General features: G+C 40.4%; 1 protein-coding gene across 22 annotated transcripts in view; it reads right to left on the reverse strand.

Moving 5' to 3' along the window:
• Positions 1–21,383, reverse strand: part of shank3a (SH3 and multiple ankyrin repeat domains 3a) — a 222,846-nt gene that overhangs the window by 53,637 nt on the left and 147,826 nt on the right. For 16 of the 22 annotated variants that reach the window (XR_009130085.1, XM_058074731.1, XM_058074726.1 and 13 more), the window contains 4 exons: positions 15,785–15,966; positions 14,752–14,775; positions 6,719–6,745; positions 6,263–6,316 (listed from right to left, as the gene is read on the reverse strand). Coding sequence is in view for 21 of the 22 variants with exons in the window: in XM_058074731.1 (XP_057930714.1) it covers positions 6,263–6,316; positions 6,719–6,745; positions 14,752–14,775; positions 15,785–15,966 (287 nt within the window). In the remaining variant the exon portion in view is untranslated. The remainder of the gene's footprint in view (positions 1–6,262; positions 6,317–6,718; positions 6,746–14,751; positions 14,776–15,784; positions 15,967–21,383) is intronic. The other 6 variants (XM_058074732.1, XM_058074734.1, XM_058074733.1 and 3 more) reach the window with 3 other exon arrangements.

Here is a 21,383-nt window from a genome sequence, read left to right on the forward strand (position 1 = left end):
CCAGATCACACCCCAAATTTAATCAGTTCTTCCACATCTCATTTCCGACAATTCCTGAAAATTTCATCCAAATCCGTTCTGAACTTTTCAAGTTATTTTGAACACAAACAGACAGAGAAACAGATAAATGCTTGCAAAAACTTAACTTGCACTTTGGGCTGTGCTTGGCGGAGGTAATAAGAGCTGACTATAGGGTTGTTACTTTAAAGGGGACCTATTATGCTTTTTCCACTTTTCTGACCTATAAATGTAGTTACAATGTTGTATTATCGTGTTATATGATGCCAAAGTTTCAGATAATGAGGTTTGCACATTTGGAAGTGAGCCTTGGAAGAAGTTTGGGATGGCTCAAAACGCTAGGTTTCAGAAGCCGTGGCAAAACTGCCCCTTTGTGATGTCACAGAGGGGCAGACTTCCTTATATGGACATGGCTGTAAGCCAGATAAGCTCTCTTCCCTCCTCCCCTCTCCAAGCTTTGCTTCATTGTTTACGTTGCCAGCAATGGCTCGTATGGGAAAGCCACATTTGTTTATAATTCCTAAAGATGGCCCCAACAGGCACAAGTGGTTGGAGTTCCTGGTTCCCTACCAGCAAAAGAAATGCATTTTAATCTGTCAACAGCATTCCACACTGGACTGTTTAGTGAACATGTGCTGGAATGGAGCTGGATGCCTTTCCAACATTATTTGGTCGTGTGGAAGAATTAAGATATGCCTTTATTCGTCCCTCAGTGAGAAGGGCAAGCAGTAAGTAACAGTTTATCAGTGTCTTAATTGTGTTTTTTGTGTGTGGAAGTCATGGATGATGTTTTTGGAATGTGTGAGGAAACCCACGCACATGCAAACTAAGATGGGAACTGGGAATCCCACCCAGGTCTCCTAGCTGTGTGGCCTGCGCGCTAACCACCCCTCCACTGTGCAGCCTCATTAATTACTTAAAAGAAATTCCTGTTATAATTACACATTCTACCACTATTTTCTCACAACAAACACCTGAAACACTGCAACTTCAATTGCAATTTTGGGAAAAAATGTCAGCGACAAAAAGGCCTGCAAAATCCTGGGGGAAATTGTAAATTTACTGTTCAAAAATGTTCTCTGCACTTAATATTCATATAAAGCAGTTTGTTAAATTTGTTAAAATCCTCTGGTTTTGTGGTTCAGGTTACAAAGAACACTTAAAACATTGAGGAATTCATAAAATCACAAGCTGAGGCAATGTTATTAAAAAAAATGCCTCAAAGCATTGCAACTTTTACCACAACTTTGTGAAAGAGCTGCCGCGAAATCAGGTATTTTAGGCTGCAACACCCCTCAAAAAAGCCTGCAAATCTTGTAGGGACTTTCATATTATTACCAGGCAGACAGTGGGTGTTAATTAATTTTCCCTGAGCTCACAGTGGAAAGCTAAAGCTGATATTGACTCTAATTCCACACTTAGCACTCAGGCTGTCATCCCAGTTAATTTGCCAGAAGACGATAAAAAGCAGAAAATTGAGCAACGTTGTGAAGAATCACATACACATGCCATGAAGGCGAAAGAGAAAACAAATGGCTTTTTGGAGGTTTGCTAAATGCACTATTTCATCTTTTTCACTTCTATCTTGTTAGAGCTGCGAGCACTTGTTGCTTGGTAACGCACAGATGCATATGAATTGCAGTCTAAACAACAACAATCTGCATCGTCAAAATAATGTTATGTATTATTCATGGCTTCATTTGTACAGTCCACGGGCTACTTGGTTAGCAAACACAAAAGCACAATACTGTACAGTACAAATTGTATGTGCACCAATACATATTGCACACAGAGGCATATTTTCCAGCAAGAAGCAATTATCATGTTGTTGCTCACTAGTGAGTAGCTGAAGCTTCTACCTTTTACTCCCTGTCATCCTAACGACCGCGCGCCAAGCCTGTGTGAAGGTAAACATGGAATAAAAACATCTGTGTTGCTGCTCCTCTGTTGATCACAGCAGCAGCCATTTGCAGCGTTGATATTCTGCACACAGCGGGTACAATGCAACCCCATTAATCATGTTTGTGAATGTCTAATCGCAATGTTACTTGCGCTGGTTTTCATTTTCACGGCTGTCTGCAAGATTTATAATGGCGTTTGGAGAGAGAAGGTGCATGTAATGTGCATGTGCGAGAGAGTTAGCTAGGAACGCTACTGAAGGAACTCTCTTAAACGTGTCAACACCATGGCAATGAGGAGAATGCCCCCAAAGTGTGCAATTAATACTCCCATGTTGATACATGCGTGTGTTTGTGTTACATACAGTATTTAGGTGTTATTTCATGTTTAATTGAGGTTCGCTAAGCGAGAGCACAAAATGATTTCTGTGCTCCTGGGCTCCCCCTGCAGCCTTGATTTGTCTGTGCCCTTAAACCACTGTTGGAAATACAATTAACAAGAGTAAACATGCATTAATAAACTAAGATAAGGCAAGACTGAAGTAATTAGCTTCTAACATTCACAGGATTCTGTTGAAAAAAAGATACAAACCTTAATCAAGATGTTGAAATACATGATAAATACCAACAAAATCTGTAAAACTAAAACTTTTCCACCAGTTATGGCCGTGCATAATATGCTGCTGTGCCTCAAACTGGGATTGTTTTTGAATTGAAATATTTGCAGAAAAATGGGCTTTGAAAATCAGAAATGATTTTACCCTCGGAAGGTGTGAAAATTTAATGCAAAATATGCATTAAATTGTCCATGGACAAGATGAAATAAGAAATGTGCTTTAATGCTTATAAAGATGCTAAACTCCAGTCAAATCCCTACAATTTTGTGGTACTAAAGGGGAACTACACTTTTTTTTACATTTGTCCCATCATTCAAAATCCTTATGTGAAACATGAGCACATATTTCTTTCCCTTTTCTGTGGATTATAACACAAGAAACCAAGTTATTTCGAGCTAGCTAACAATGCACGTCATTGGGACACACCTATTTTGACACTAAAGCCCTAACAAAAAACTTACAAAAAACGGCAATTTTGTTCCATTTACATAACTGACCTGTATAATAACCAAGCTAGAGTGATATTGTTATTGTAGCAGCTAAGTACTATATTTTTGGCGCCTCGCTACCAAGCTACTCCCTAGCTAATGCTACGTACTGGTGTTGGTACTGTGTTGTTAGTCTTGAAAAACTAACACTAGGTTCTAAATCATTGCCTCATGTATTGTTAAAGGCTGCAACAGTAAGCCGAAAAGTTGGTCAACTTTGAGATTCTACTTGCCATCAACAAACAAAAAAACAGGACAGCTTTCAAAGACGACATTGCTACGAAGACTCAGCGAGATGCTCGTTTGTTCTGAGCGTTTTCTTACATGAGGACTATTTTGAACTTACCAGCTCAACAGGGAGCACACATCTTTTGTTGAACGATACCGCTATTCAATCAGTGGGCATCCCATTGAGAGCAGACATTGTAAGTAACTGATTTGTGTGTGTGTGTGTGTGTGTGTGTGTGTGTGTGTATGTTTCACTACAGCCTGATCTGCCAAGCACACAGCAACATTATTCTCTCCCTGTGTGGTCGTAATTTGTGGACAGTAATGTTTAAAATAATCAAAATACGTCAAGATACTGTATATATTAAATGTTGTCATCAATGTACTTGTTCATGCCTGCTCACAGCATATATATAAAACAATAGAGGTTTTTTTTTAGAAGGCCTCGTAGTCAGAATAGGTACCGCCCAATGACATGCATTGTTAGCTGGCTCATATTAACTTTTTTCTCGCGTTATAATACACAGGAAAGTGAAAGAAACATGTGTTGTGAATGACTTTATGAAAAGGTGTGAAAATCGAAATTTAGAATGAACACAGATGCTGAAATGCTGTGGAAAGACGTTGAAATGTAGAATGAAAGTAAGAATAAATTGGTAGTTTGAACAACAGGAATTGAACCAACCATCTCTGGGTCTGGATTCAAGCACTTCTGCGCTGTAAAATACTGTTTTTGCAGGAAGACAAATGCACTACACTGGCAGACACAGATGATAAAGTGGTGGTCTTGGCTATGTACTAGTGCCTTTCTTCATACTACAGATGGTCGTCACAGGCTTTGTTTACACAAAAATCTGAGGAAAAATATGCTCAGTTGGCGAAAGTAATCCCTTCTTCAGGGTATATTAAAAAAATATAAAAAAATATTATGCTCCAGTGCTAATTAAGATACTATGACAGCATGACATGCAAATGGTATTAACCATAGGGCTCAATGGTGTGTTCTGTGATGGACTACATTTTTTATTTTATAGTGAAATAGCGGCAAATTAGCCTTCACTAAAAAGCATATCTTCTTGTTTTACTTAAGCACTTGTCCCTGTTTTTTTTCTAAACACTAATTTCCACAACATAACTGGACAACTGGAGCCTATCCCAGCTGTCTACGGGCGAGAGGTGGGGTACACCCTGGACTGGTCGCCAGCCAATCACAGGGCACATGTAGACAAACAACCATTCACACTCACATTCATACCTATGGACAATTTGGAGTCGCCAATTAACCTAGCATGTTTTTGGAATGTGGGAGGAAACCAGAGTACCCGGAGAAAACCCACGCATGCACGGGGAGAACATGCAAACTCCACACAGAGACAGCCGAGGGTGGAATTGAACCTTGGTCTCCTAGCTGTGAGGTCTGCGCGCTAACCACTCGTCCGCCGTGCCACCCTATTATGATTATTATTCTGTTAATATTATTATCATTTGTTCAAGTCTGGTGCATTGGTGGTGGTCTCATCCAACAATTACTGACACCTAGTGACCAATGTAGAATATTAAATTCCCAAGTTGCGGTGTTAGTGGTTTATACTGCAGTGCATTTTAGCCATTTTTATGCTTGAAAATGCTTAACTTAAAAAAATATGTGCTATTTGCTTAAATATGCATATTCTCCTCCAATGAGCTCACCACTCATGGGAGTGGCCAAAGGGGTCGGGTGCAGAGTGAGCTGGGTGGCAGTCAGAGGGGGGGACCTTCGTGGTTCAATCCTTAGCTCCAAAGCTCAGCTTTCAATTTACTAGTCGATCTACGTTCCTGAGCTTTGGGTAGTGACTGAAAGGACAAGATCGTGTATACAATGAGTTTTCTCCGCAGGGTGGCTCGGCTCTCTTTTAGAGATAAGGTGAGAAGCACTGTCATCTGGGAAAGACTTGCAGCGGAACCGCTCCTCCAACATCATCTCCATCCGGCATCTCCAACCGGTATAAGGCCTCGGGAAAGACCCAGGTTGGAGAGATCATGTCTCCTAACTGGTCTTGGTAAGTCTGGGGCAGCAGCCCAAGCGACCTGACCTCAGATAAGCAGTAGAAGATGGATAGTTGCATATTTTTTGACTAATACTAGGCCACAGTCAACCACAAAACAGCGATCATTTATTCATGAACTAATGTTTGACACAGCATTGATGCAAGTGGTAAAAAAACAAACAAACTTGAGTTACAGTGGTGCTGGCATATGCTCCAGTTGGTTACCGTGGCGACAGCGAGTGGCCTTTCGGACAAAATGACCATTTGGATGATGAGATCAGATTAGATCAATGGAGAGAAACAGCAGAAAGAAGCACATAGGAGGCAAGTCAGCGAATGAGGTTAGATGCAAAAGCGTGTGGGGTGGCGGGTGGGCATAGATATACATAAATGGAGTAGCAAATAAAAGGACACACACACACTCCTATGGTAGCAAGCTGGTGTTGTGCTCCAGTGGTGGTCAGTTCAGTGGGTGCACAAAAACAAGCAGAGATCATTACTTGACGTTCAGTGTGCTTAGAGAGCTGCATGTGGACGACCCCTGCTAAATGCTGGAAGACAGGCGGGCGGTGTGTGTAGAGGTGTGTGTAGAGGTGTGTGTATGTGTCGAGACGAAAGCCAACTACACACATTGATCTCACACAGCAGCCTCCAATCACTGCTGAAGACTGAGAGCTTTTCCAAAGTATGTAAGTCTTCTTCATGATGGAGGAGAACTGGTGAGGAAAACTATGTAGACGTGGATGCTGTCATTGTAACAATGGGCACTTCTAAAGGGACTACGCTGGACTATACAAGGATGAAAAAGTGGAATTAGGTCATTTGCCATGAACTCTAACTTACTTCTGTGCTACAACATTGACTACAAAAGAGTAGCACTCCAGCCTCAGGCATCCATGTCATTAGCTGGGGTATCACCATTGAGAATGGTCTTTCATTTTTAACCACTTTGTCATTCCTTGTCTATTTTTTTCAAGTTCTTTTACCATCATCCTCAATGGAAATGGAAACATCATCCTCTTCACTGTACACAGTGTCGCCTTTCACAGAAAGACAAAACATAAAATGCAGTATTATACACTCCTGTTGCTGCTTTAATCTAAAACAGTGGTTCTCAATTGTTTTCTGTCATGCCTCCGCTGGGGGCAAGAAATGTACTCACACAGATTTGAAACACTATTGAGAAACTGATAACATCTATTTATTTATCAAATCACAAAATGAGCAGCTATGAAGCACAGAAGCTTATTCAAGAATAAAATTGCATGTTGAGTACAATAAACGAGTACATGTTGGCAGTTCTGCCTCTCCAGTCAGCCCTGAAAGTTCACTGTGCCACCCCAGGGGGGCCAGCTCCAGTATTTGAGAAGCACTGGTCAAAAAGTAGATACTAGAAGCTACTTTTTTCTAAAAAATATGTGAAACAAATTTTGATTATTTACCGTCAGAGTCCAGATAACTGTCCTTCACTACAAAGTAGACAAAAACAAAGAAAGGTTTATGGTTTAGCCAAGGATGCAAGGACACAATTATAGGTAATGTCAGGTGGAAGAGTCAAAACACAACATGGAAAAGAAGAAACTCATAAAGGATGACCGTGCAAGGAGGGAAAAACAAAAGCACTGTGTAGTAAATTCTAACAAGAGACACTAATGGAGAAACAAAAGGGAAAACTAGTGAGGCTCTGAAAGAGAATCACACAGGACTGAGCTATCAAAAGACACAAGTACCTGGGCAGTACAATGTTAGTAACTAGCAAAAGTAGACAGGAGTAACAGAGCAGGGATATAACAAGGAGAACTATCAGTCATCCACAGTTAGACAGAAGTCTAATAATGTCCTCGAATAGGAGTCCAAAGACATTTAAAGGTACTACTGTGATTTCTGGTGTGTTTTAATCTCGTGCTTTCAACCCTGCCACTTATACAGTAGTCACATTCACATGTATGCATTGCAGCAGTCATTTTGAGGTTTGCGTGCACGCTCCCAACATCTGTGATGTGCGATATCACTGATTTCTTTTCCGATTTGATACTGAGTTAAATTCAGGCTGGTATCAGGGATACCGATCATACCTATCATTATCACATACTACAGTATTAATTGGCCCTGTACCCTAGAAACCGCCCATGAATGATACGGGAAAAGGCCCAAATGATACTGTGTCAAAGCCCAGGGCAGTGATACTGATAAAATATAGAGTTTTACCATGTCCAGTATCAGCCCCTGTAGCTGTCCACTCAGAGCGTGCTGCTCTGGTATCGTGCCCGTGAAACAACCAATCATAGAACAGCGCTCCCAGAACTCCCAGGTCATGAAGTGGGCTCCTGGGCTTAACTTTCTAAACTCCGCGCATGTGACAGGAAATGTAACTATAAATATTCCTAGTGATTCTCCAGTCACCAAAAAACCCAAACTTGATGAATGGAACTTTAATTGTCAGACATTGATAAGGTAAGACTGTTGATAAAATATTATTGTTGAAATATTTTTGCAATTATTGTGTTTACACTGTTTAGATATAATACATGTAATAAACTGATAATTTTCTGGAAACAAAATGGTCTTTTCATTAAATAGTACTTGATAATAAGCTCATGATTAAATAGTATGTGATAATAAGATCATCACATATCACCATGTGATAACCTATAAGTACCGATACATTGACATGGCCTCAAGAATTTAGTTAATTTCTACTGTGTTCCTATCAATGATTTACATTACCTCAAACCACATATCAAAGTATCAATATTTTGAATCTTAGCAGTGTGGAGTGATGTCGGGAGATCCAATGTCACGGGCAACTTTCGATGGCCTGATTTGCCTTTAAATCAGGGGTGACATTGCAAGTGGTGTTGCCTATAAACATACAGATATTACAAATATTTTTTTCTCTTTAAATTGAGTGGGTGCAGTTTAAAGTCTGGAAAGTAAAGGTGTAAAAAAGCTTTCAGGGTTAGTAATGCTGTTATTACTTTCCAGAAATGGTAATATAACAAGTTACCATTTCAAATGTTTACCTGTTACCCTTACCGACAGTGAATGTAGCCCAAAGTCATTTGACGGTTAGTGACAGCTCGTGTTAGCCCGCCGCTAGTTTTTCATGTTAGCTGCTACAAAAACAATGTCGCTGTAGCTTAAGACAATTAGCATTTTTTCAGTTTGTTTTATGAGGGCTTTAGCGTCAAAATACTACACATATATCCCTTGACATCCATTGTTAGCTAGCTGAAATTAACTAGTTTCATTGTGTTATAATGTACATAAGGATTGTGAATGATGGGCAAAATCCCCCCCAGAAAGTGCAGTTCCCCTTTAAATCAAATTACTACACTAGACTACTTTGGAAGTTTCACAATACTAATACTAAAATATCATGATATTTTCCAAATAAACTTTTCAACTCCACAGTACGTTTGTGTATTTACCATCTAAATCTATAGATAATCAAAACGAGGAATAATTACTTTGTGCAATTGTGAAGCACACACTAAAATTCTACCAGTGTAAAGCTTAGCTCAACAAATACTTCTACTACTACATCACTAAACAGTCTACACTCCAATGAGCTAGGAGGTACTGTATACTATCACATATTACAAATCACAATGATTACATTCACATATTTGTAATAATATGTTATTTTTACCCTTTGAGATCTCATCATAAGGATGGTCCTCTGGCACAACTAGTTATTAAAAAAGGTGTTAAGAAGACCGTAGTGATGTGCGCACACTGAATAGGTGTGTGTGTGTTTTGGAGGCTGGGTGTTTGCTAACATACTAATTACCTCTGAATGCATCACTGTCACATTTTTAACAGAGCTAAAGGATACAAGCCGCCATGTTGTTGATATCTTTCCAGCACAAAAATGCGGCTTTTATTAAATATAATAATGATTGTATATGAAGAATGACAACCCTCAGATGTATCTAATGAAGTGGCTGGTAAGTGCATTTACACAAAATTGGGACATTAAAGTAAAAAGGGAGGGAAAAGGCCTCCCTCACTTGACTTCCTTTTGTCCTCTGTGGCAAATGAGTGCTACTACTATTAACCAGTCATCCATTCATGAATGCAGATGTGAGGAAATGCATTATGTATCAAAGCAAGGGTCATCCGTCTTTAAAATAGCTTCTTTCCTAAGCCTCACCCGTACACCATTACCTGCCTGAGTGACATTAAATGCACTAAATAACAAAGCTTGTGTTTTCAACAACAATAAAAAAAAACCAACTGCTGTTTATTTTACTCAAGGACCCCCCTCTTCCCTCACCTACAGGTGTGGAGTATAAGACATTGTGTATAAATGTATACATTATTAGATCAATTATTAGACCTGCCAACAGTGACAACATTTATTTAATGTGTAATTAATAGTTATTAGTAGGTTTTAAATTCATTAATCATGATAAATCACGATTAGCATTATTGTCTGAAATTTGCCCATTTCTATTGTATTTAAGGAACAGAAAGTTAAATGACAACATTATATGCATTTATGTATTAAAGGCTCCAAATGAACTAAATATGTCAACGAAGCTGAACAAGACCTTACAAGTCTAAAAATCTATGTACACTGACAAAAATCGAATTGAATATGAAAAAAAAGTAATAATACGATAATAATACATAGTGGTCATGTAATTGTGCTATATTGGAGAGAGAAAATGAAAAAAATGCACATATGTATATGATAAAAAGGGTAAATTAAGATTAAACAAAAATACGAATTGAAGAATTAATTATAATACAATAAATACAAGATTATGTATGTTTCTGACCAGCAGAGATTGTCTGCTATTCAGCCGTTGGTGAGACATGCCCACTGAAGGCCCACAGAGCCGGACCACCCCCAGCACACACATCCCCACCCTACAGCCAAAACTACGCAAGCCGTTACACATCATCGCTACACCCCGATCCTAATTCTTATTTTGTCCTCTTTCCCATGTTTTTTCCTGTATTTGTGTTTTGCATTCAAATTGGAATTATTAAATAAAGTCATATTAAATACCCTGAATGTACAACACAATCTTCAAACATATACATTGGTTCATATAACATACACAGATCAATAAAGAACTATGTGTTCTATGTTCTTTTCCCTATGTTGGAGCAGCATTACCTGAAACACTACAGTCTCCGCACTGTCCATGCACTATTGTGTTCTGGTGATGCGTTCAAACGTCCTATATAATTCAGGCTTAACACTGAGTGTTAGGTCAATATGCTGAATGCAACAAAATGCACATTTGGCGGGCAGCAACGCATACAATTGTAATTAAGTCAAAAATGTGCCGAGTACACAAACTGAACACATGTTGGCAGGTCTGCATAGTGTTACTTTAACATTAACAACAGTCAGTTGACTCAAATAATATATTTCTACGTTTACGTCCCAATACTACACAGAAAGGCACACAGTGTGACGGCCAGTGTTGTGTAACAGAGCCAGATGGTTGAACATGGATGGCCGACGGTGCTGGCAGCCATGCGCCTGTAAACGTATTTCCTGCACGGAAGATCGGCAACGTACTTCGCATTAGTGGCAGCATGACGGATCCATCTTCACTAACTAGGAAAGACGACCGCCAGCAGATCTATCCCATAGATGGAAGAACGCTGTGGTGGCCATTGGATTGGAAAAAAAACAAAACAAATGTATATGTCACGGCTGCAGATGATGCTCTGTAATTGGGTTTTGTTGTGCATAACAAGTCAGAATTGTTTGCCATTTGTATCAGTAATAGGAGTGCAAATGCCGTAAAGTGGACAAAAGACTCCATTATATGAGGGGAAGATATGGGGGGGGTAGACCACTGGTCTTTGTGTGACATTGAAGGGCATGAAGCCAGAGAGAGGCTGTACTTGTACAGTCGCATATTTTTATGTCACACACAAAAATCCTAATGCAAAGAGAGGAGAGCATGAGTGATCTCAGTGTGAGTGCAGCTGTGGCTCACACACTGGCCTCTGAGAAGTGTTTTCATTAAGCTAATGTGGGTTTCATCCACCATGATGGATGTGTGATGCAGGGTGTGGATTCATGTGGTGGAGAGCTGGCTATCCGTGGACAGGTGATGGGGAAAGCAAAAGGAGCAGTGGAGAACAAGCACAAAATTTTGTTTGAATTTTGCATGCGCGCTCCTTGGAAAAAGGGATGGGCATTGGAAGAATTCCGATAACAGAATATTAAGTTGTCCTTATTGATATTAATTTCAGAAAGACAGATAGATGAAGCAATTCAACTTCCCTATTTTATGCCAAAGGCACAGATAAGAAAGGCAGCAGCACCTGCGACTCCAAGCTAAAAAAAAAACAAACAACATGAAGAAAATCTATCCCAAAGATCCATGTGGAAGCATGTCAACATGTGACAACCAACCAAGACAACCAAGTGACAGTCACTCGACGTAAAACTTGCATGACCAAACACGGCCCATGGAACCTCACTCCATTCCACTGGTGTTTCAACATCAACAACAATTTAGGTGCTGCCCAGTATAGTGAACTCCTGCTCTGACTTTGATTTGGTCAGTTGATTCATCTTAAAGTAAGAAAACTGGAACAAAAGAAAACATAGGTAGCGGTGCCTGAGGCTCAGAGAGAAACCTCATAACAAAATGTGCAAGCCTACTATTACAGAATAAAAACATTTCTGATTCTTGTTCCAGCATACCTCTGCGACCCTCGTGAGGACAAGCGGCATAGAAAATGGATGGATGGAGGGATTATTGTTAAGTATGTCAGCTTGTGAGCAGAGATACCTCTTGTATGTACGTACGGTAGTTCCATCCATTTTCTATGCCACTTTTCCTCACTAGGATTGCGGGGGTATGCTGAGCCTATCCATGCTGACTTTGGGCAAGAGGCAACCATATATACACATTCAAACCTACGGATACAATTTACAATCTCCAACTAACAATTTAGAGTCTCCAGTTAACCTAAAATAGAAGATACAATTAACCATACATACAAGAAACCGGAGTACCCAGAGAAAACCAATGCACGGGGTGAACATGTAAACTCCACACAGAGATTCGAACCCTGCTCTTCCAGAACTCCCGACTGTGTGACCATCATGCAGCCCTCTTGGATAGAGTTACTGGCAAAAAAGTAGCTGACAGTCCATTTTGGTACTGCCAAGTAGTGAACTCCTGCAAAACCTTGCTTCGATCAATCTATTCAGCCTAAAGAAAGAACACTGGAACAAAAATCAGGATAAGCGAGGCCGTGGTGCCTGAGGCTCAGGGCTAAACATCCTCACATTTGGGGTGCGCAAGTCTACTGTAACAAAACAAAGACCATTTCACCCACTGATTCATGCTGAAGCATGTCACCATGTGAGCAGACAGACCTGTTCGATGGAGTTGAAAGAAAAAAAATAGCTGACAACACACTCACAGGCTAATTTTTCCAGCCTGAGGAATCTCATTCCATTCTTTTCCCAATATAATCTAGCCCTTTTTAAATGAAAGAAAGACGATCAGAACAGAGAGCTAACAAAAATTGTAGGGACACGTGTAAGCCTACAGTAACAAAAAGAACATCTATGCCTCTGATGTTTAAAGCATGTCAGCAACTAAAAAAGGCAAGTCACAGTATCCAGCATCTGAAAAAGGTGAATGGTGAACTTTCCCAGCCTGGGGAACCTCACTCTATTCGCTTTGAAACCAGTCTGTGTTATCGGTATATACAACGGTATGAAAACGATTGGGCACCCCTGAAAATTTTCAAGATTTTCGTTTATAAATCACTAGTTGTTGTGATCAGCAATTTCAGTTAAATATATCATAGAGCAGATGAACACAGTGATAGATGAGAAGTGAAATGGAGTTTATAAGATTTACAGAAAGTGTGCAATAATTAAAACAAAATTAGGCAGGTGCCTAAATTAGAGCACCCCAACAAAAAAATAACATCACTATTTAGCAGAAATAAACACTTCCTATAGCTTCCAATGAGGGTCTGGATTTTGGCTGAAGGTGTTGTTGACCATTCCTCTTTCCAAAACATCTCCAGTTGAGTCAGGGTTGACGGTTTCCAAGCATGGGCAGCCCACTTTGAATCACACCACATATTTTAAATAATTTTTAGGTCTGGGGACTGAGATGGCCATTCCGGAATGATGTACTTGTTCCTCTGCATGACTGCCTTAGTAGAATTTGAGCAGTGTTTCGGGTCATTGTGTTGATTGGAAGAATCCGCTGATACTGACTGGAATCCATGTGACCTTCAACTTTAGATTTCCAGTACCTGCACTGGCCACACAGCCCCATAGCGTGACGGAACCACCACCACATGTTACTGTGGGCAGCAAGTGTTTGTTTTGGAATGCTGTGTTCTTCATCCGCCATGCATGCCGCTCCATGTTATTTCCAAACAACTCCATTTTAGTTTCATCAGTCCACAGCACCTTATTCCACAATGAAGCTGGCTTGTCTAAATGTGCTTTAACATACCTCAAGCGACTCTGGTTGTGGTTGTGTGCAGAAAAGGCTTCTTCCGCATGACCTTCCCGTACAGCAAAGTGCACTCAATAGTTGAACGATGCACAGTGACACCATCTGCACCAAGATCATATTGTAGGTCTTTGGAGATGGTCTGTAGGTCGAGTCTCTGCTTATCTGAGTTTTTCTTGTCCTGCCGCTCTGGACCTTAACTGTGGTCTTCCATTTCCTCACTATGTTCCTCAGAGTGGAACCTGACAACTGAAATCTCTGAGCAAGCTTTTTGTATCCTTCCCTTAGACGTCCCCTAGATGTTGAACAATCTTTGCTTTCTGGTCATTTGACAGTTGTTTTGAGGCTACCGTGTTGCTACTCTTCAGAGAAGATGCAACTTGCAATTGTCCACCTTAAATACCCTTTATCATGATTGGCTTCACTTGTGTACGTATGTAGGCCAAGGGTAAGGGAGCTGACCAAACAAATTTGGTGTATTCATGCTAAAGGCATTCAAACTCAATAAAACAAGGGTGCCCATGTTGCACTTGCCTACGTTTGTTTCAATACTTATTGTACACGTTCTGTAAATCCTATCAACTTCATTTTACTTCTCGTACAACGGTTTGTCTGCTATATGATATTTTTAACTGAAATTGCTGATCCAAACAACCAGTGATTTATGAAGGAAAATCTCGAAAATTACCAGGATTACCCAAACTTTTTCATGCCACAGTATAATAATGCAGTACTTGCAACAAAATCATATACTCCAACCACCAGCCTTTGCTCCCTTCACGTTTTGATGTCAAAATTTCATACAATCAACACAATTCACAACAATCACAAATACATAAAATGATTTATGATGCCCATCCCTTTCTTGGAGTTGAAAAACATTGTACCAGTGATTCAAACAGGGCAAGAGGTTACTACAATATACAATACAGTCTATGTAGGTGAGCACAGGGGGTGACACGTGGAGGAAAGTGAGTAGGTGAGAAGAACATTATGGCATTTACCTTCTACATCATTACTGTCAAAGTCTTGAGTGAGGCATGAATGGAGACAAAAAGCACACACACACACAAACACATGAAAAGCTATGCCACAGCAGCTCTGTGTAAAGCAGAAGAAAAAGCAACATTTAAAACATGAGAAAAGCACAACATGAAGTGACGTTTGTCCAAAATACAAAACACAAAAGAGACAAGAATTAAACCGTATAGCCAAAAACAGAGCATGAGATGAGCTTTAGATTGCAGTCATTTTGTTAAAATATATACTTGACCGATTTTGTGGCACACATGCCAAGGAAGAACCAGTTGGTGAACATCTGGATAAAGATATGGTTCCAGAAACCTTTCACCCCAAAAAGGGAACTGGTACAGTCCCAGTTGTCTTATATTATATTCTATGCAAACACATGGCAGAAAAGTAAACACCAATACATGCTTTTTCTGATTTAAATGTCAATGATACAGTTCTTCAACTACACAATTCCATCGCCTTACGTTTGCTGCGTGCCAATGTACAGGTGGCCACAACAAAAAAATTACATCCACTTCAGAATAACAAATAGTACAGTCCCAGTCGTCTTACATCTGTTCTATGCAAACGTACTCGTATACAAGTGAACATGAGTACATTGCTGCAAGGATTTGTCAAATTTTTTTTTTCTTTTTGACATTTCAGTGTCAATGAATCCCCCCAACTCATAAAAAAATGGTACATTCCCATTGTCTTATAATTGCATGCCAATGTAGTGGTAGACAAATTGATGTAAATATGCTAATAATAATTATGTTTGCTGCTTTCTAGCATACAGGTGTCAACGAAACCATTCCTCCTGCAGTGTCATAAAAAAAATTTGCATGCTAACTTATATCAACAAATGGTTCAACCTTGGCGGAGGGTTACACTGAGTCCCATTTTAATTCTGAAAATAAGTACTCTCATGTATTAATAGACACACATACTGTATGCACACACACAGACAAGCATTTGGTACATACAATATGTACACACTCATATTATGAATGAGGACCTCCCTACCTTTGACCCTCTCTCCACGATTGAGCTGGATCTCCCCCTCACCCTGCGGGGTGTAGGGCTTGACGACAATGAAGGTGCGACCTGGGACGGCACTGTAGAGTTTCCGCTTGGGCCCGCGTGTGCCCATCAGCGCCGGCGGGGTGTGATGAGGTGGGCTTGGGTCTCGCTGCACTGACCCGGGGCTGTAAACAAACACATAGGTTACTGTGGTGATCCCGGGGAGCTGGTAGCTGAAGCCCGTGGTCACAGACATGGTGGTCCGTGGGGCTGCCAGCTGGTGACACCCCCTGGTCTTTATGATGGACCTGGAGAGATTCATAAAGGTCCCGCTCTTGTCCAAATAATAACAATCAGTCTTCCACAGGAGCCATGCCAGCCCCCCCCGCTCCTTCTCTTACAGTATCCTCCCTCGTCTCCTTTCTTTCTACACACTCCCTTGCATCCTAACAAAACAAAGATGGTTAATTGCAGTTTCCTTCCATTCGATAGATCCCCCTCTCAGTCATCTTGAGTTGGGGTGCATGGCTGAAGCCCGCTCCAGAAAGCAAGGACAGACATCCTGCATGTCTCCAGGTGGGACGACAGATCCCGACTCCAGCTGAGGGGGGCAGCGAGGATGTGGATTGAGCTCCCCGAGTCCTTCTCCTTGGGAGTCCCGCCGCGTCTCCCTCGCCTCTCCCCTCCTTGTCCTCCCCTTCCTTTCCACCACTCCTGACACACACACATGCGCTCGCTGACATGCGCTCACACACGCTGTGGCAGTGATGCTACTGCTTCTACTACTGCTGCTGCTGTTGTTGTCTTGCGTGGCTCCCCTCCCCTTTGACAGCTTGCTCACACCCTACAAGCCATTTATGTGCATGCTCCATCTGCACACACATACAGACGCACGCACACTCATGGAGCCGCTGTTATCATGGCCACCATGCACCGCCTGCATGTCGCTAAAACATTGCTCACACATACACACGGTGGTCCCAGTGCACCACTGAGCTTCTTCTGCATGTGTGCATGCACCATGGCTCCCCCAAGCAAACTGTGACAGTGTAAATATTCCTGTGTGTGTGTGTGTGTGCGTGCGCAGTAGGGTAGGGAATGGGGGGCTGAGGGCAAAAGCTTCAGCCCATTTGGTTTAACTGTTGCTCCTCCTCTTTTCCCTATGCCTCAAATCGCCTCCTTCACTCACATCCATTGCACCCACCCATCTCTCCCTCTCTCGCTCTTTCTCTCTCTCTCTCTCTCTCTGTATGCTCTCTAGCTTCTAACACAGCAGTGGCAGAGCTCCACCTAGTCTTCATTCATCCCCTTCTTTGCTACAACTCAGCCACGTGCTCGTAGTGCCGTAAACACTCCTCACAACAACAGCAATGGCCGATACATCTTATTGTTTTACCAATACCATAAGAAGGATAAAATTGATTTTTAGTTTGGTACAGTAGATCTACAGTAGATCTAGACTACCAATATCAGTTGTCAAATCAAACACCATACACCATTGGACAGCAATCCCTCGTTCATCCCGATAAACTGATTCCAGACTCGACTGTGATAAGTACATTTCTACAAAGTAGGATTCCTTATTTATAAATTGAATAGTTTCATAGTTAACACTCAGAACACCTTCTAAATATGTTTTCTAACATTATTAGAGCCCTCTTGATGGTAGAGTTTTACTTACTATTGTAGACATAATAAGAGGAAATAAGCCGTTTAATACATATATAAGACTTAATATAAGACAATAAATGTGTTCCGCTGCTCAGGGAGCTGAGTGGGGGACAGAACAGGAAGTGACGTCAGGGGTTCAGAGTTGGGTTTTAGCTTGGGGTAGGTTATTATTGTGGCCAGATTTTTAAAACCTGCAATAAAAGGCTGTTGTTCTGGTGATTGTCTGGTGCTTGTGTATCAAACCGAACATTGCAGCAACATTACTGACACCTCGTGACCAGTGTAGAATACTACATCACGACTGAGTCTTCTGAATGCAGTGTCTTTATATTTTAGCTAAGTTGGTAATTTTCGTTTAACAATGTTTCATTTAGGCAAAACAATGCATGAAATGTGCTTAAATATGCACAATTCGAAGCACAATGTGGGTGAGAATATTAGACGCTGCAACTAAGGTGCATTCACGAACATCAGGTCAATATATATTGCTATTTTTGCGAGCCAAAGGCCTGTAACCTACTGAAAATGGCTCCGCGACCCTCCAGTTGAGAATGGCTTATCTACAATTACATGGTAAAGTAGTAAATAAGTACTAAATAATAAAGTACTGTCAATTAGGATGCATTTTGAGTCATTGCCCATCAGAAGTTCACTTGTCACAAAGTCAATCACTTTGAGGTCATGCTTTAATTATGTCATCTATCATGGTTATTGACCTGTCAGTCTTCGAGGTCAGCTGACAAGACAGGTCGGCGAGTGTTTGGGTGAGAGGTGGCTTTGTGGTGGTGTCTGTGGGCGAGCGGCGCATCTGCTTTGTTGACAAGCCTCATGTTTCATCGCACAGACAAGCTGCAGTGGGAGGAAGTGGAGACAGAGCATCGTGCACACAACATACAGTAGGTGTCATTTATACACATGAATAAAATAGAGGGTGACGCTTTGCTGTGGTGGTGTAACTTCTTACAAGAATGTAGTTGGGATATTGTACACAAAAACGTAGTAGAAGTGTCATTTTACAAACTGACTTCAATTTTAAAGGGGAACTGCATTGTTTTTGGAATTTACAATCAACATTTAGAATCCTTATATGAAAAATGAACACATTTTCTTTCACTTTTCTGTGCATTATAACGCCAGAAAACAAGTTAACATGAGCTAGCTAACAATGTACGTCATTGGTACACACCTATTTCAAAAACGAAGCCCTCTAAAAACGTTTTAGACACATGCTGTGATCATGAATGAACAAGTACATTTGTGAGAACATGTAATAATCACATTATTTTATAATATTCTAAGTATATTTTAAGTAATTTTATAATTATACTTATTTTGATGATTTTAAACATTACCGAATATCTTTTCTCTGTGCATTGATTTCACAGACCCATTGATCGGAACTAACGCTACTTCCGTCAACAAGGTAAAACATCCCGCCCCCCCAGGCAGAGAATCATGTTGCTGTGTGGGCTATAGTGAAACATAAATAAGTTACTCACAATTAAGGATCGACCGATATGGTTTTTTTTGGGGCCAATGCCGATACCGATTTTTTTCCATCACCCTTAGCCGATGGCCGATTTTGCTTGGGCCGATATTTGTGGCCGATACTGCTTTTGATCCCTCAATTTACATGAAAAAATGACCATGATAACAAATATTACAGGTCTAATGTTTAAACAAATATTTATTGAAATGTAAACACTGAACACAGTAGGATTCAGCTTTCTTAAACACACAAGGAATAAATATTCAACCATGTGCAAAACATTTCTGTCGTAGTTTAAATTTATCTAGCATCGATGTCATGACTGCTCCTCCACAGCGTGACGCGCACCCCCCGCCCTCCCCGCCTCCACACACACAAACACATCACACAATTTAGTACGATATATAAAACATTTATAATATCGGCCCGATATCGATCCTTACTCACAATGTCCGCTCTCAATGGGTGCCGACTGCTGCAATAGCGTCAATAGTATCTTTCAGCATGTGTGCTCCTTATTGTGCTGTTAAGTTTCAAATAATCCTCAGGTTAAAAAAAAAATGCTAAGAACAAACAAGAATCTTGCTGAGTCTTTGTAGCGATGTTGTCAGCTTGTGGAATCTCAAAGTTGACCAACTATTTGGCTTACAACCTTCAACAATACATGTGTGAGACATGATTTATAACATAACCAAATACATTTTTCTAAACTAACAACACAGTACCAGCACCGTTAGGTAGCGTTCCTCGGGAGTAGGTTAAGGTGTTATGAGTGATGCTGACTCACAACTCCTATGCGAAGTGTTGTGATACTCCGCTAGATATATAGTACTCCGTGTTAGCTGCTACAACAACAATATCGCTGTAGCTTGTTTAATATGCAGGTCAGTTATGGAAATTAAACACTGTTGCCGTTTTTTTTTTTTAAAGTTACTGTGCCCCAATTACGTGCATTTTAGCTAGCTTGTATTAACTAATTTTATCGCGTTATAATGCACAGAAAAGGGAGAGAAATATGTGTTCCTGTTCCACATAAGGATTGTAGATGATTCCAAAAAACTACAGTTGCCTTTTAATGTTAAAAAAAGTTCATGTTGAAAAATATGTGCAAACTCAACGTTTACGACACACTCCTCATCCGTCATTAAGGTTAGGAGAAAGTTTAGGTTTCGGACAACATCTTGTGAGATTAAAACGTGATGTCATTTCTCGTTTGGAGAAAAGCTGTATCGGCAGAACAGGGCAGCCAGAAGCCAATCAGACTGTGAACTATGGCATTGCTAGTATGAATGATAACATGAGTAATATGGACGTGGCAGTACACGACGCATTATTGGAAATGCACATTAAGTGTGTTACATACTTTAAACCTTGCAATCTTACCTACCGCGGTGTTCTCAATGAGAGTGTCAGCAAGTAATGTCTGGGTTTTTTTTTCCATTTGACTTGAACAGCTGCAGCGGCGTTGTCCAAAGAGAAGCTGCACTAACTCTACATTTCATCAAAGGTACTTGAAATATTTCTGACAAAAAAAACAAAACGCAGATGTTCAGACTTTCAATCACTGTTACCATTAATCACTATCAACATTAATAATGGTACTGTAGCGACTATAACCGCTTCATAACACACCTCATACGTAAGTAGAGGATGTAGTGACAGCATATTATGGTTGCTATATTTAGTGAGTAAGAGTGCACATTAAAAGTGAAAGACAGGAAGTGCCTCTTGCGTCATGGATTTAGTCTCCGTATTTAATCCGTATTGCCTAACTTTTTCAAGTTTTTCGTTCTTATTAATAAATTTGTTGAACCTGTTATTGAATAGCCTGTCAGTCATTTTATAAAACTGTGCTACTATGGAAACTGGTCAGTCATTTGTAAATTGATATTTGTCTCAGTTTTAAAAAAATTGAACTATTTTAGCTGTTTTGATTTTGAAAGGAAATTTTCCAGTCTGAAATGAAAAATTAAGCAGTTCTACAATCTCATTGATAACTTCATTGTTAATTTATTGTTTCCATTACGATTCCATAACAAGCAGTTGATGTTTTTGCTTTACAATTCTTGACAATATCAGTGATTTCCTTTTTTGTCATATCAGTGAGAAACATGGTTCATTCATTCATTTTTTACCGCTTATCTTAAAAGGGTCGGACAAGAGAGACGGGGACCCACCTGGACTGGTTGCCAGCCAATCACAGGGCACATATAGACAAACAACCATTCACACTCACATTCATACCTATGGACACAATCGTTGGGTCTCCCCAAGTTTTTTTTAAATACGGGTAGTTAAGCAAAAAACATGTAATGGCCACATTACCACTACCAAGGACTGGTTTGCACTAAGTCACTGGGAATCTACGTTACCACTCAGTTCCGGAATATCTAGAAAGTTTTACTGTGGAGTTGCTATATTGGAGTCCACAACTCAATACAA

Source organism: Doryrhamphus excisus, chromosome 6 (assembly GCF_030265055.1).
Source record: "Doryrhamphus excisus isolate RoL2022-K1 chromosome 6, RoL_Dexc_1.0, whole genome shotgun sequence".
NCBI classification, from domain to species: Eukaryota; Metazoa; Chordata; class Actinopteri; order Syngnathiformes; family Syngnathidae; genus Doryrhamphus; species Doryrhamphus excisus.